The sequence below is a fragment of the Melanaphis sacchari genome, unplaced genomic scaffold (assembly GCF_002803265.2).
Source record: "Melanaphis sacchari strain LSU unplaced genomic scaffold, SCAv2.0 Contig65_pilon_pilon, whole genome shotgun sequence".
In the NCBI taxonomy this organism is placed as follows: domain Eukaryota; kingdom Metazoa; phylum Arthropoda; class Insecta; order Hemiptera; family Aphididae; genus Melanaphis; species Melanaphis sacchari.
In genome coordinates, this window is record NW_020271469.1 from 439,938 (window position 1) to 457,800 (window position 17,863).

General features: G+C 24.2%; 2 protein-coding genes across 2 annotated transcripts; both read right to left on the reverse strand.

Annotated features, from left to right (window-relative positions):
• Nucleotides 1-584: 584 nt before the first annotated feature.
• On the reverse strand, nucleotides 585-6,867 carry LOC112600531 (probable very-long-chain enoyl-CoA reductase art-1). Its single transcript, XM_025347783.1, has 7 exons — nucleotides 6,706-6,867; nucleotides 4,801-4,845; nucleotides 3,626-3,764; nucleotides 3,235-3,406; nucleotides 1,205-1,421; nucleotides 943-1,135; nucleotides 585-877 (listed from the first exon to the last, which is right to left on the reverse strand). Exons 1-7 carry the CDS (start codon nucleotides 6,709-6,711, stop codon nucleotides 750-752), a joined length of 900 nt encoding a protein of 299 aa, XP_025203568.1. The 5' UTR covers nucleotides 6,712-6,867; the 3' UTR covers nucleotides 585-749.
• Nucleotides 6,868-6,877: 10 nt separating this feature from the next.
• LOC112600530 (protein maelstrom 2-like) lies at nucleotides 6,878-17,330 on the reverse strand. The gene is made up of 4 exons (XM_025347781.1): nucleotides 17,163-17,330; nucleotides 14,321-14,920; nucleotides 13,348-14,240; nucleotides 6,878-6,959 (listed from the first exon to the last, which is right to left on the reverse strand). Exons 2-3 carry the CDS (start codon nucleotides 14,916-14,918, stop codon nucleotides 13,348-13,350), a joined length of 1,491 nt encoding a protein of 496 aa, XP_025203566.1. The 5' UTR covers nucleotides 14,919-14,920; nucleotides 17,163-17,330; the 3' UTR covers nucleotides 6,878-6,959.
• Nucleotides 17,331-17,863: the final 533 nt, after the last annotated feature.

The following is a 17,863-nucleotide window of genomic DNA, read 5'->3' on the forward strand; positions in this document are numbered from 1 at the left end:
ATTCATAACAGTCATAAGTATAAGAATATGAAGTTCGTTAAATTTTAAAACAAATTAATTAATACTTTAATAACTAGTTTTTATAAAATAATTATTAATTATCGTCCCTATATTAATGCATTATATATATTTGTAAATAATTAAGTTAATTCTGTGATTTAAATATTATATATTCAATTAAATGTATTCAATTTGATTAATATTTTGATACATTTTTAGTAACCATAATATTTACATTAATTTAGTGTGAATAAAATATATTACACATGTGAAAAATGTAATTTATAATAGTTTGTTTGTTTTTTACATAGGTACAATGTATATCCTTATATCTCAATTTAAATAACTCTTACTTTTATTTAATTATTCTATTAATTGTCAAATTATATTACACAAGTACAATTAAAATGATTCACAAAACACAAAATAACTTTTCAATAAGTTTATTATAAATGGAATAGAGAAATAATATTCATCAACAAAGTATATCATATCATTTGAATAATAATAAAAATTATTTAATTATTTAATGATATAAAAGTGGCTATTAATTTATTACAACAAATGTACATTATATTAATTTACAATTTGATCAATTATTTGTATTTTAATTAACAGTTGTAAAACATACAACAATACATTTTAAACATAATATAGTATCCCCAAGATACAAACCAAAACACCTATAAAAAATACACACCCACCATATTCAGTCCTAGAAAAAACTTATCTAAAACATTCAGTACAAATTAAAGTAAAAATGGTATAATAGACTTTCTACATTTCGGGTAGTCAGAGAATTCTTTTTTGTAATTCTTGTGTTTACCAAGAGCCCATATTGCCATTTGGTAGAATCCAGCAAAAGTAAATAATCCAGCTAAAAAACAAATTGCATATAAATTATTTTTTATCATCAATGCAATATTAATTACAAATATTTACCTGAAAATGAAGATGTCATTATAGTAAATCCAATCCAACTACCAACCTCATAAGTATAGTTAGGGCAAGAAACTAAGTTGAAAAGAAGTGTAAAAGGATTTATAGTGGGAACAGGAATACGTCTGATTTTGGTACCCGGAGGACGAAGGTTTCGCAGTGCAACGTGAATGCTTAAATTGCCTAATTCACAGAACTGTAACATTGTTAAAAATATTTATTCAATTAATATCTTGATACTTAAAAGTTTAATATCAATACTTACTATAAAAGTACCAAGACCAAAGTAAAATTGAATTGTACATGGTGGAGTATATAATGGATGGTTGACAAAGTATGAAACAAAAGCAGTGAAGCCCCAGTAATATGAACAGTTTTTAAAAAGATTCATTATTGGCATTGTGTTGTGAGAGAAACGGTGCACAAACAATGTTTCTAACACACGCTTTGCATAATGGAATGACCAACAGTAAGCAGCAACTCTAAGAAAATGATAAAGAGAATTTGAATTATAAGATTAGAAATAAAAATTACATACACTTAGAAAATCAATAAAAATTGATAGTAACTATTTTGTATACATAAATAGTCAAGTCCCTTAATACTTACAATATATATTTAAAAATATAAATAATATTATAAATTCTATAAATGCTATGCTTATATCATTATGTATTATTTTATATGCTAAAAAATTATATAATATTTTAAAAATATCTTATTGATAGTCAATTCAAATTTTAGTTAATGTACAATAATTCTTAAATTATATATTACTAATTAAGTATATGAATGCTTAAGACAAAAAACTACGAGTAATTCAGTAGGTAATGATATTAGAGTTCTAAAAGTGACAAAATATCTCACCACACAAATAATAAAGAATTTAAAAATAAAATTCTGATAAGCAACTCTTGCATCACAGAAAATCCAATACTGGTTATAATCATTGGCAGACATTTGGTTGAATTTTTAAAGGGAGCTATTATAATTTATAATTCAATGTAAAGTGACCCTAATTTTATTTTAATGACAAATATCTGTTTTTATCAGTAAAGGTATTTAAAATATCATCGTTATTAATATTTTTGGACAAATCTTTTTCAATATATAATATAGAAAGATTGCTGAACTTATTCTGAAGCTTCAATGTCCTTAGCCAAGTTTTTATTTTTTTTAAAGTACTAAAACTTTTTTTGTAAGTAGCCGAACTGATTAGATTTTTCAATGCTATTGTAGTTTTTGCAAATTAGAAAAAACTGTTTGATTTTCTGACAAAACTCTTAAATATTGGTTTAATAACATTATGTAGGTACAAACGAACAATTATCATTATTATAATGTATTATATATATATATATATATACGTAAAATGTACATAGATACACGTTTTGCGATAAAAAGATGAATAACATGTAAAAATGTACAATTAGTATTATTACACAAATACCATTATATTATAGTATGATAATAAATGTTATCGAATGTAATTTATCTGGAATCCAAATATATTTAATACAATAATAATTTACTTATAAATATTTATTAGCGGCATTTGTTGGTAAAATATTATTTTACAATTTTCAAAAAAATTAACAGATAATTATCGTAAATACCTAACAAAAATAACATTTCAAAAAAGGTTTTGATTTTTGGGGGTCTAATGAAATAGTTGAGGAAACTAAGTCTCTCTAAGCTCTCCCATTGATGTCTACCTATGGTTATAATACAAGTTATACAACCCTGTTTTTACCCTTTCAGATATCTAACCATACAAATAATGCTCATAATTATAATACTCATCTTAAAATAAATGGAAATATCATTTTTACCTTTATCTAGAACAACTTCTGCCCAAGCAAGGCTATATTATGAATTTGTTTGATTCTGTATTAATAATAAAATCAATGTACATAATTATAACTTTTTCAAAAATTTCTATTTTTAAAAACTTTATAATTAAATAATTTTTTTTTATTATCTTAACTTATGTGAAAAATAGTAATATGTTAAAGAAAATTTTTTTTTAGTAATTTTAGATTAATCTCTTTAATGTTTCTTCTTTTGTCTTCATTTTTTTATGAACATATAACAACACAAATTATGGTTTTTAGAGTGAGGTCAAATAAATCTATATGTATATATTAACTTATATTCGATATGACATCTTAAATTTAATTATTATTATTAAGAATTAAAAACAATTGTTTTACACATGTATAACATATTTTAAAAATAATTTAACTTAATAAATAATAAAGACAATTTTATAATATTAAATGAATAATGACTTACTCAGCAATGTGTGACATCTTTTGATTAGCTTGAGCACCATAAATTAGACTAGGCCTTGCATAAAATATTAAATATACAAATAAGGGTCCGGCATATTCTGCCATAAATACAGTAGACCATCCAATTTGAGGGCCCAAGTCTTTAACATAAAGTTTTGATCCATTTTTTAATCCTAAAAAAGAAAAAATAACTTTTATTACAAATTTGTAAGTTTTTATAATATTACAAAAATGTAAAAAGTAATTATTATCTTATGAATCAAAAAAACTATTACAGATTTTATTAAGTCAATGGTTATTTCTTACAAAAACATGAAATAATTGTGTTTCGAAATATAACAACACATTCCATGCTTTCATTGAATTGATAAATATTACTTTTTCATACTAACCTAAGTCTTTAACTTTATCAGTATCCTTTAAAGTTTTTCCTTTAGGTTCAAGCCTGATAGATTGTCTGTCTGGATATAAAACTGACTTTACTTTGCTTATGCTTTTCTTGATATCACTAATCTGAGAAGCATCTGTTACCTGTAAAAATTAAAAATATTTATAATTTATAAAAAAAATATCTCTTAATCCACAAGCATTAATTATCTTGGAGTTTTTTCTAAATAAAAAATTAACACAGAAACCTCACATTTCTTCAGAATTATAACGTAAATTATTAGCAACTTAAAATTGCTATCATACTATAAATACTTTACTAATATAATAATAATATAAACAATTTTATTTTTATTTATTTTTAACTAATTTAATTAATAATGCTGAAAATGGGAATTTTATAAATCACAAGAATTAAAAATCAAAATTTGAATTATAAAAGATTTATCTATAGAATTTTGATTGTAAATTAAAATAAAATATGCACATTCATTGATTTTAAATTTGGAGTTCATTCTTCAGTTTTAATCTTAAATAAGTGTAGGTACTTATAAATTACTTTGATATTTACATGCAAAAAACTTGATAGAAAATTAAATAAAAATATCATATGATAAATGTAATTTTGAATTTCTAAGAAATTATTAATTATCTATAAATGACACTAGTACACATTGTACATTTTATAAATAATTGTTAAGCTAAATATTACCTAGTACAAATAATGTTAACTCAAGTAGGCACACTGAATAAATTATACGGTATTTATCAAGGACATGGAATAACATTTTTCATTTGAATATTAATGAACAACTTGGTAAAGAAATTAATTAATTCTAAAATAATAATTTAAAATACTAAAATAAAAGAAAAATTTAGTTAACAATTACAAATTTAAATCTAAAAAATGTAAATCCAACTGAGTATAAAAATATAAAAATTTAAAAACCATAGATTAGAGTTAAATAATTCTTTACCATTTCATAGACACCTCATTTAAAAAATTAAATACATGATTGCTATGATAAGAATACTTAAAAAAAAATTTTCATAAATAATGGGCCCCAGAATTTCTACATCTTCACTGCCTACATAAAATATTAAAATATAATTGAACATAAACAATAATAAATTATTATACATGCATGCAGTACAAAATATTATCAATAAAAATTCTTACTTTAATTTTTCCAATATTCTTGTCAGTGGTTGTTACAATTTCAATCTAAAAAATAAATCATATACTTAGAAATTTCATAATTTACATAATTTTAAATATTTTTCACTACACAAAGTTCAAAATATTATTTTTGTATAATGTAGATACACATTAATTGTTTTTATCAATTACAATATTAACATAAAATGACCAGGTTCTATAATTTATCATATTACATCCGAATAGTTAATGTAGCTTTTTGCAAAAAAAGAAATTTGTTATTTTAAAAATGTAAAATAGAGTCATAGTTGTATTAACTATCATTCGGTGATAATCACTGGTATTTAGCACTCATACTATATTTTTAATAAACTCATTTAAATAATTGTGATCTATTTGAAATAAAATTAAAACATAAATTCAGTTTTAGTAACAATACTGAAATAATTACATTTAAATGATATATTGCTATTTTAATGTATAGATAACCTATTTTGAGTACTGACACAAACTTGATGAAAAAGGCATAATTTTTTCTTAAAGAATAATGAATAAATAAAAAAAAAATTGAAAATCAGTCTTTTTTCTGTATATTATAAAAATTAAACTGACTCCTAACGATTTTAAATACTACAGTACCTTGATAAACAAATACTCATTATTGAAATAATATTCAATATGCTCTGCAATAATTCATTTAGGAAGATAATATACTTAGGTTAGCGAGGTCAAAATTACAACTACAATTTTTTAATAAATAGTTAATTTAATCAATTAACTTAGGTAATAAATAATTAGTAAGATATAAAAATAAAATTACTTAATTTTATATTGCACTATTTACTACAAATTATATTTAGAAAGAGGCAACTTTTTATTTATCTTTGATTCCTACTATTAAAATAAATAATTAATTTAATGTAAAGTAATAAATTAAATTGAATAATAATAATAATAATTTGCTAAAAGTATTTCATTAAAAATTATGTTTAAAATTAAACGTTAGCAATAGCTTATAGGAATTGTATGAACTTGTAAGAAAACGAGTTATGCAAAATGTTCATGACAGTGCTCAGTTATTTTAGGCTCAATTAAAGGATAGATAACAAAAATACAAATAAGCTGATATAAAGACAAAATAAAGTTTTAATTTAGATTAAGTGTAAATTATTTAACTAGATACTTGGGCAAAATATATACTATTTTATCACCTAATTTAAAAGGGTCTATTCACACATAAAAAAAAATTAACCAATACCCAAAGTAATTAAACATTTAAATAATAAGGTACATCCATCTCATATAAATGTTATTTTTTATCATTACATATATAATGTATACATAAATATGTACCAAGATGTTATACATAACAAGTTTTGTTTGAGATTATATATTATGTGAAATGTTTCAAGGTTAACAAGTACAAAGGGCACAAGGTGATCTGGACTAGAAGTTTTATCATTTGAATAAAAAGCAAGTATTATTATTTGTATTTGTTTGTAAACTAAAATTTAAACGTAATCGTTTGAAACTCAAACATTGGACGTTACAGTATATACACACTGGGTCTACGTGTGTCATGCACACAAGTGTAAATATGAAATAAAGTCCAAGTAGATACTCTAAAAACTCAAGATTGAATAATAATATAATTTATACACAATTTTAGACTCAAAAAAATAAAACTTGAGGCAGGAATGTGTTAACCAATCAGTGGAAAATTATTGACCACTATTATTATTTTAGAGGTTGTAGTAAAGGGAAAATCCTAGGGGGGGGGTAAAGGTCTCCAGCATTTATTTAAGAAATATAACCTCTCACCATTTCGGAATAGTTTTACTCGTACTTTTTGAGGGGGGAAGGGGTCATTACTCAACAGCGTCACAACGATTAACAACAAAACGTAAACAAAATAAAATCGCTTACCTCCATAGTTATAAAAATTGCTTGGCCGGCAGCGTGTAAGACAAATAACTAACGTCGAGTCGGCGTCAAACAATCAAGTGATAGTAACCGGCGACCACAGGAGCGAATACTGACTAATTACTGAGTGACGGTAAACGAATGGCGATTGGCGAGTGACTACTGACTACTGACTACCGCTCCTGTGATGCGATGCGACACCAGCTGATAAAATATGGAGTACGGACAACGTGGAACGTGTGTACACTGTGTACTCACTATAAAAAAAAATAGTCACTACTATGGTCACTTCAATCAGTGTGTACTACGGAGAGCCATGTGGCATGTATTACCTATCACTAGTACCTACTGCAACTACCTCCACCATTAAATAATACTACCACGACGAGAGCACGAGACACGAGGAGTAAACGAGTTATAACTGAATAATTGTCACTGATACTGATTAGTGATTGGCCATTGGCCATTGCTCACCGCAGACAACCACAACACACACAATACATTTTATTTTAATATTACCTATTACGTTATCTCGTTCAACGGTTCAACCAGCCTCTAATCCCTTAATCCTGGTCAGGCTCGTCAGAGCCACCACAAGGGGTAGAAGTTGAAGTACAGAGACCCGTTGAAATAAATTTATAATTTTTAAAATTTTGATATACCAACTTTCTTATTACATATTTTATATAGGTACATAATGTCACTTTGATATTTTAATCTATGAATAAATATATATTTTTAAATTAAGATTTTTGTATAAAGCTTTCAAAAATATTAAGTACAAGGATCAGAGAAAAAATCAATTCCTCTTAGCCTGTTAGCCTTCGTTTTGGACTTTTGAACAAAGATATTCAACCAACCACTTATGTTGCACTCATATAAATTTACCCCAGATAATTCAACTGTCTGTGCTCGCCATATCTGATTCTCCAGCCATCAGCGACATTCTACACATTCTTCTTAACTACCCTAAAATGTTTTCTCAATGCAAAAGTTCTCTCGTTTAAATTAATTTCTTAAATATTGCAGTTAATTCTCAGTCTATCAAACTCTATTAATTTCTTGAATTCATAAATTATCATTGCCTATTTTTTCCACAATATGTTTTGCACGACCATATTAGTTTTAAAATTAAAAATAATTTTTTTCCATAATTTAATAAACCGATATATATATATTAAATGTGTAGGTATAGGTACATAGGTGTGTGCAGTACAGAACGAGCCGGAGCTCGACCGGAATCTTTTTAGAGGCATAATAAAATCTCAACCAAATTAATACATTTTTCACTGTATCTAGGTACTGAAATTGTTCAGTGTAATTAAACCAGTTACAAGTTGTTTCTGCGAACGGGTATTTTTTAATCAAACAATAGTATTACATAAATTAAGGAGTACTATACAATATACATCAAGACCACTTAATAGTTTATTATTAATATTTACTGAACCAAAACTAATCTAGTATTTATATTAACATGGTCGTTGACGAATTCAAAAATATTGGAAATTTGAGAATTCGTTTATAATTCTTTAATTAAAATTATTATAATTGAGATTATATAATTTAATATTATGTATATACAATTTTTTGTCCATTAAACCAAGTTTCTACATTTGAGTATTGTGTTTTTTTCTTTTTATGCATAATTATATTTAAATCATTTAATTTTTAACTTCAAAAATATATGTCTAGAAATTAGCAACTTAATGTTGTGTGCACATACAACTTGATTCTATTTACATAGTTTTTAATTTACAATTAAAATGTACATTAATGTGTTAAAAAAAAAAAATATAGTTGCACTGTCCGAGTATTAAGGCATTAATTGTTCCAAATTCGACCGGAAATTGAAGTCTGCGCATGCTTATGTGCGTAAATACTATTGATTTTTTAATATCGAAAATGTAAAATTGTCAAGACTAATATTTTATCGATGTAAACAAGTTAATTTAAATTAAAAAACAAAATATTATAATAGGTACCTACTAGTGTAGCGATTGGCAAAAATGTTAAATTGTAAGCGTATACTCAGGAATGGCGCTTGGGTGGCTTAGCAGGTTGCCTTGCAGGAACCAGAACCCAAGATATAAACAAATAAATTATAATTTGATTGTGATCGTGATCGTTTCAAAAATATTATTTTATCGATTTACAGTGTATTACTACTTCGGGTTTTAAAATATAATTTATATAAATATATATCTTTAATATTATATAAATAACATTATAAGTAATAATAATATATAAGTTTATTTCATCTGGTCCCGTCGAACCGGTTGCTTCCACAACTTATTATTTAATTCCTTTTAGACTCGCCAATCATCATTATTGTAGACCGTGGTATCTTAATACCGCGGTAATCCATATATTACACGCATACAATAAAAATGGGTTAAAAGTAACAAATAATAAAATAAACTATATAATAATCTTTAAATTCCATAAAGTACTACTACCTATAACGTCAAACGTGATATCATAAATATCAAAAATCGTAGTAGTTAAAATACTATAAACCGTAAAAACTGTTATACCTTCGACCTACGATAATACGATATTATTTAGCTAAGTACTATGAAATCCCCCACTCCTCACATTGCAGTTCTACATTTTTAAAAAAATTATACTTGTCTACATCTATACAATTACTGCAGATTATAATAAAAATGCTAGATATGGGAATGATGGATTAGTAATTTAACTGTTTTCTTAATACATTTTTTTTATAATCTTAGAAAATATTATTTCTTAGATAAGTATTTTTATAATTTTATTATGAAAACACGTATGATGTGCATCCGTGTCTTGTAGGTATGTACCTATATAATTAGCATTCCATTGGTAAAAATTTTGATGACCATTTTTCTAAAAGTATACTAAAAACATTTTTGTGATGTTAAAAATAACCAATTGTAATTAAATATAAATGAATAGGCACATTATTATGAATTTGAACTCTTTTGTATTAACCTTACATTAAGTTTCAAAATTTTGGATCTTAAGTCTTTATGCCCTTTTATTGAATTATCTAAAAATATTAAAAAATTTAATTTTATTCGATTTACATAAATCTGGTAGGAACATGTTAATGATTAAATGTAAGTGAGTAAAAAACCTTGACAACTTAATACAAGGTTTCTTATAAGTTGTTCTAATAGGAACTAAAATAAATTAAGATATGTATAATTTTTTTTATATACAATTTCAACTAAATTGGATATTTTATTTTTTTTAAAAAGGGAAAATAGATAGTCGTTTTATTATAAAGTATAGGTGTAGAAAGTACGACATAGTAAAATATTACTTATACCTATTAGTACCTTCGAGCTACGAGTACCGTATCTACAAGCTACAATAAACAATGCAATTGATGTTTGGCAAAAATTAGTTCAATCTACTGCATAAAACAAATAGAAAAATAAATAATAATAATAGCAAGTATAAAATTATTATATTTCTATAACGGAGTCATGGAAATCCGAATTTTATGATTATTTAATATAGGTTTATTCACTGCAATATAGGGGCCAGTACTCAGTAGTAATAGGTTTTGATAATTACTTAATATTGACTAAATATTATCTGAAAATTTAAAATCACAAATAATATTTGAATATTTTGTTTTTGTCTCTGAAAATTCTATTTGATATATGATGCCCTGATCATACGATCGCGTACTTTGAAGATTTAGAGAATTATTTGTTCTTTAATAAGACGCAATAAAATTTATTAATCATTTGCTGAGCAGCTGAACTAACTTGAGAATATGTAGCATGAAGTCGGCCATGAACGAAGCAGGGATCTGTGTTGTCAATGCCTATTATTTCAAAAGTTTGGCCTTTTACCTTATTGATAAGTGATAACTATCGCAAAACAAAATTTTAGGGAAATTGAAGGAGTTTGAATTTGAACAGATAGTTACTATCGTTATTAAATAATTATATTTAAATGTTTTCTTGAATAGGTGTACAAATCATTAAATACTATAATATAATACCATAATTTGGTATACTCATCAATTATTCGGTATAATATGTCGATGTATGCAAATAATAATGACAAACACACAAAATACGTAAGTAGGTATCTAGTAGAAATCTGAAATTTACTTAAGTATATCATAACAGGTAAAAACCCAACAATTATTAATTATCTACTAATGATTATAATTTATAAACTAGCTTTCGACACCTCCGTGTTTGATATGTTTATTGTACTACTATTATATAATACAATACCACAACTCCCAGTTGTTCAGGATCGTATAAAATGCGAGTTTTAAATTGTAAAATAATGTTATTTAGTGTTATGAAAGGTCATCCACCAAGCATGTTTATTTTCATTTTTCATTTAATAATTAATTTATTCAAATTTTGATGTTTGAAACTTTTAAATTCTTAAATGTTTTCATAGTTATTAAGAAATCAGGTGTTTTAAGGCAATGTAAACTTCTATTTTTTTTAATTTTTTTAAACTCTTTTTAATGTAAATTATTTAGTGGATTAATTTTTTAAAAATGTTGATGTATTTTATTCAAAATTCAAACAAATAGTGTTTATATACTAAGGTTAATAATCCTTATAAAATGGTTTAACAATAATATAAAATATATTTAATATTGAATCTAGTATTTATTATACATGAACCATTTTTATAAATAACATTTACTAATAAATTTAAATTTATTAATTTTTTAAATCCTCATAGTGTTGTAGCTCCTCATCTAGTCATATTTTTCAAATTTATTATCATGAAACTATTATCCTTAGTACCTACACAAAATGTAATTACTTAAAAATTAATCATACAAATTTAGTTAAGTTACTTATCTTAAGATTTTTAAAAAAATTATCATTGCTAGAATTGGAAAGTTCTCATTTGAAAATAAAATTTGTAATTTGTATCTTCACACAGGAACAAAAATATCAATAATTTAAAAACATACTTTTTAAATATATTTAAAAAACCAGATTTTAAATAACTGAATTATTAAAGGAAAACAGGAATGAGCATATTTGTTGAATCATTCAGTATATTGTTTTTTTACGTTTATAATATTGAATGATACTACCATGGAAATGATATTTTATAACTTTATCATAGGTGTGTTAGTATTTATATTATACAGATTATCAACCAAATTCATGGGGGGAGGGGGGTAAAGATAGAATAGTTGGTCTCTTTTTTTTTTATTTGAACCGTAATATGGGGTCTAACTGTTTGCACATTATTTAGCCCTATGTAGCATCGTTTATTGTTTATACATTATACAAGTAATTAACAATTTACAAATAATAACAATAATACTATATTAAACAACGGGTAACGGGTGTTGCTAGCCAAGGTTGGTCAAAGTTTCCTAATGCTAAAAGCCCCCAAAAGCAAAATTTAAACTAATAAGTTAAAATATTTATGGCAATAATATTTTTGTATAATTTTCTAATTGAATATCATCAAGTGAAAATAATGTCTAATTATTGTTCTATTAAGTTATTGTCATTATTGAATAATTCCCCACAACTATTCTGATTAGATGAATTATTAAAATTTTTTTTTTATTTATTAATTTAATTTACATTTTTAAACGACTTAAATATTCAGAGGAGCTTCAAAAATGTTGTGGTTAACAAAAGCAGCAAAAAAGTTAACTTGGGTTACACAAGTTTGTAAAGAAAATTACTTAATTATAAAAGCAGTAATTTAAGTTATTACTAAAGTAATTAAGCAGGAAAACCCATAAAAAAGAATTTGACTGTTTAAGATAGTATTTTTTGATTTGATTAATATTTTTAATTTGGTAAGATATATACAATTGTGTCATAAAATTATGGACATACAGTGTTAATTGTGAGACTAATATTTCATTATTTGTTAATAGGTAAATAAATAAAGCAGTGTACTTAACAAATAAAAGTCTGTTTTCTTTTTTAAACTTTGTTTTTCAATTCAAATTCAAAACCACTGAATTCTTTAAAAATTCAGAAATGTAAAATTCCATTCTATTCTAGGTGGCTAGGTATATTATTCACAGAAATTCTATTAAATTTTGGAAAAGTCCATTATTACTTGAGTTTAACTTAAAATATATTTAGTTAAATTGCAAAACTATACAATTTGTATAATTACTTAGTTATTACTTATTAGTATGCTTTTAATTATAACATGTATACATTTTTTTTTTAGAGGATTTTACTTGACTATAGGATTTGTGGGGTTAGCTTTAGAATTTGATGATGAAGGTTGTTACTGTACAAAATGATAATTTGTGCTCTAGTTTACAAAATATCTGCCTTGGTTTGATTGGTATCTGATACAAATGTAGTAATAGATCACTTTATTAATATTTAAATGGTTAGTATTTATTTCTAGACAACTAATTATATAGCCATGTTTATTAATAATAATTTTTTTTTTTTTTTGTAAAATATAAAGTTATTATGTTCATGTATTGTTTTTTTAATCTTTAATGCATTAAAACAACCGGTTTTAAGTAATAAAAATATTTATTTCATACTTAAAAATCAATCAATTTTTAATTATCACATTATAAAATATTTGTTTTTATATAAAAAATTGTTTTTATTATTGAAGTTAGATACTAAAATTTTAGTAATGAATGATTTCATAATTATTATATCTCACCTATTTATTTTTATCAACAAAAAATCCTCTTCCTTTGTTTAGTTGCTTTGAGTTTTCATTTAATTGGTTTTGACTATTACTTTGAACTTGGCTAATAACACCTCTGCCACGACCAGCATTCTTACTCCAGCTATTAGTTTCAGTTGAAGGGGTATTTTTTTGAATAGTTTTCGAATCACCAAGTGGAGGAAAGTTGTTTACTTCCTTTGTTATAGTTTTACTATTTGTATTTACTTTACATTCTGGTTTATTCCATACCGGTTTTTGATTAACAGTAGTTGAAGTACCTTTAAGTGTTGGAAAACTATTAGTTGCTAAAGTTTTCGGTTTATCTGTTTCTATATCAATGTACAAATCAGAAAATTTTGAAATATTAAACTTATCAAAGTTTTCTTCGGTTGGATTTTTTATTTCTGATATATCAAAATTATAATGGCAACCAGATTCAAATTTTATGTTAAAATAGCGACAACAATGAGCTGATAAAATGTGTATCCACTTGCACACAAAAAAGTTACTACAAGCATGAGAGTTTTCCAGTTTTTCATGATAATTACAACCAATTGATTTTATTGTACTAAACACATCTTTTGATAAATAATCAGTAGCCATTGCAACAGAAGGTATAGCTAGATCATCTGTTTCTGGATGTCTAATTTGATGACATCTATTTTTTAGTTCCATAAATAGTTTATCCAAATGGTAAACTCTAATAATATTATTGAAATCATGTCTTTCAGCATCCATTACTGCACTTTCAAACAATTTATACAAACTAATACTAGTAATCATTAATTCATTTCCAATAGACGTGTGTGCAGTATAGACTGGTGGCATGTCTAATGTTGTGTCATTTAGCACAGCTTCATCAACTTCTTTGTTCATGATAAAACCTAAATAAGAACCATACATTTCAATATTAGTTTGAAAAAAAAATACATTAACTAAATAATTTTTATTATTTAATATTTACCAATAATTTTTAATAATATTTCTGTGTAATTATTTGGTAATATTGAGAATACGTTTATCATATGATTATTAGCAGCATGACTATTTATATCTCCTGTTGAGGCTTTCGGAGCACTTGTTCTGATTTGATCAAATCCAATTAATTTATGAAAAAATCGTATTAAGCCTTTTTCTAAAGAAAACTCGGCCATAGATATCTCAGCAGGAAAATAAAATCCTTCTTTCTCGCATGTATAAGGGTTTATATGAATCAAAATGAATTTTTGCTTAGGAAGATAATAACTAGATGGTTGCATATCAAGCAATTCTTTTATATATTCATACATAGCATTTGCTTGTAATTTACTATCAACTGATTGTTTTTGAATATCTTCTACCTTTTCACCAATTGAAGTAAATTTGGCTGCTTTTTCATTACCTTTCATATTTTTAGCTTTTATTTTATACTTTTCTTTCATCTGATCAGGCATTTTTTCCCAATCTGTTTTACAATACTTCGACATATTAGCCATGTTTACTTTAATCCCTTGATTTAATAATGATTGTTGAGTTTCTGCCATGAATACTAAAAACGCACTAGTTTTCTTTTTTGGAGCCATTTCTAAAACAAAAAGGTATATAAATTAGTAAATAATAAATCATTTATATGCTAAGAAATGTATCCATAAATTTATTTAATTAATATTTTATATCTTATAATATAAAGTATAATATATTATTAATTATGCAAAATTTTGATTTATAAAAATATTAATAATAATTAATAATTGGTAATTAGTACTGCTTGTAAACAAATTCTACTTTTTGTTTAAACATAAAAATCTAAGTAATTTATAATAATACAAGTTGTTTCTTTTAAATTATTTTTTCAAAAAATATTAATGTTTTTGAAAATAATTTTTTTTACATAATATTGAATCACTATCAAACTATATAAAACACTTTTTTTTTTTTTTTAATGTTTAATATTTTTTATTTATCATTGTAATAATTTTTTAAGTTCTTTCTTTTTTTTTAATAATAGCAAACATTTTAATATCATATTAAAATTACTTGTCATTCACTATGCGTCAGGGCCTGATTAACCAATAGGCTGAGTAGACTACAGCCTAGGGCACTATTCAGCCAATGTTAAATTGGGGAAGGGGGGCCACAAAATAATTTTACTAAGAATGAAGAACATTTACATAATATATACTTCAATTAAAGGTAAAACTATTTTTTTTAACTGTCCCAATGTATCAGAATTTAGCACATAAAACTATTAAATTTTTATTATTAATCTTATATGGAATACGAGGAAAAATAATAAAATTTTAACAAACTATGAAATATTTCATAATTTTGCACAGACAAGATGATACAAAATAGGTACTTTTTAACACAAAACTATGTGTTTACATAAGAGAATGAATAATAAACAACAAGACTATTTTTGTCTAAAATGTAACTTGGGTCCTTTATAACAAATTGTAATTCATATATAATTGAAAATTAAATATTTGTGATTTCATTACATCTAGGTTGTAATAATTGTGTTTTATCGTAGTCGATGTTGGGTATTTCTAGTTTTATCATAGTGATAAGTTAAAACGAAGACCCTTACACTTTAGTTTATTGAAAGATAATTCATGAAAAATATTATTTTCGATGAAATAGTAGTCTTTTGCAACGTTAAAATAAAGGAAAAAAACTTTTTTCATGTAAAAGTGTAGAGTAAAACAAAAACTTAATTTTATAATAAATAATAATCAGTTCAATCATAAATTTTAAAATTTTAAATGCTTTTGTATATTATGTTATCAAACATATATGTTTTATTTTAAATAAAAAAAAATTAATGTTTATACGTTTCTATAGTCCTTCTCTGATCCTTCATAAGGACGCCATATCAACCCTAGCCTACTGGTGACCAAATTTTTAATCAGGCCTTGCTATGCGTTAATAATAAAACAGTTAAATAAGATCTATAAGATCCATAAACTATTATAAACTTATAAATAGGAACAAAATTTAATATTAACATTAAAATATTTGGGGAAACATAACTAAAATAATTTTTAGATAATCTGGCATAGGAGATATTTGTTTTTTCTCTTTCTGATCCATACGTAACATAATGAAAACATATATATGAAAAATTCTTTTTTATGGTTTTCAATTAATCAGAGTAAAATAACCTATTATAAGAATTTGGATTTTATAGCAATAATTATTTAAGTTTAAAAACTATTAATTTATTTATTTTTGTTTTTATAATTTTATATTAAAATTCTCTTTATTATTATTTTTAGTGGTGTATTGTTCTTATAGGCAACTGAAACAAGGTTTAGATAAAATTTCAAAAATGTTAGTTATTTTAAAATAATTATTGTAATAGGTAATTTTTTTCAAAGATATCTGAAATCAATAAAATATGACATATTATTATCATATTTCTATAGATCACAGAGACTAAAGGAATTATGAGTAAACTGCTGAAAGCTTCATAATCATTCTATTGTACCTTTGTTTGCTGTCAATAGCTACTAAGATTACAATGCCGTATTTGATAATACTAATTTTATTTTCAATATCATACAATTAAATATAAAAAAAAACATGTTTAAATTACCAATATTACAAAACAATCCATAATATAGTGAACTTATATAAGTTAAGAATGATCTTGTTCTATAGTTCTACACTTAGTAAATTGAATATAAAAATTACAAAAGGTTAGATTCACATTGATTAAACGAAATATAAAAATGATTATAAATTTATAAATCATTATCCAGATTAAAATACAAATAAAAATAGCAGTAAATAATAATAAATGAAATAAGTTTTAATCATCTAACCTGTTTGCTTTCCGATAATTGGCTATTTAACATAAAAAATAATTGCACTATTTTTGAAGATACATATTTTTATGATTTATAATAACAATAACGTTAAAACGTGAAAAGAGTAACAACCGTTGGCCATATTTAATGTAATAAATATGGCACTATGGCATGTATGCTTTGTGGAACGAGTACCAAGTGATAAAAGAAAATCTGATAAGAACAAAAAAAAAGACAAATGGGTTTTCGCAGGAAAAATTCCAAATTATTCCAATATGGCGTCACTACACCATTATCACAAAATATATTGCTCATCACAAAATGTTATTCATATCACAAAATAATTTTGAATTTTTACCGCCTTTCAAACCAAACATAAGTACACCTAACTATTATGATATAAAAGAGAACTATAATAATTGTATATATTATTTGTTTTACAGCATAGGTGTGTTGGCATATTGCACATTATACCAATACAAAGATTGTTTCAATTTATAATATAATACTAAGTAAACGGTTATTTTATTAACATTTATTATTATTTATCATGAGTTCTAGTAATGTGTGCATTTACTATAATTATAAATACTCAACAATTTATAATTTAAATAAGCATATACAAAAAAAAAAAACATGTCGATATTGTAATAAAGGTATTTGATTAATTATAACATTATGTTTTCAATATTTTTTTTGGAAGGAATGTAAACAAA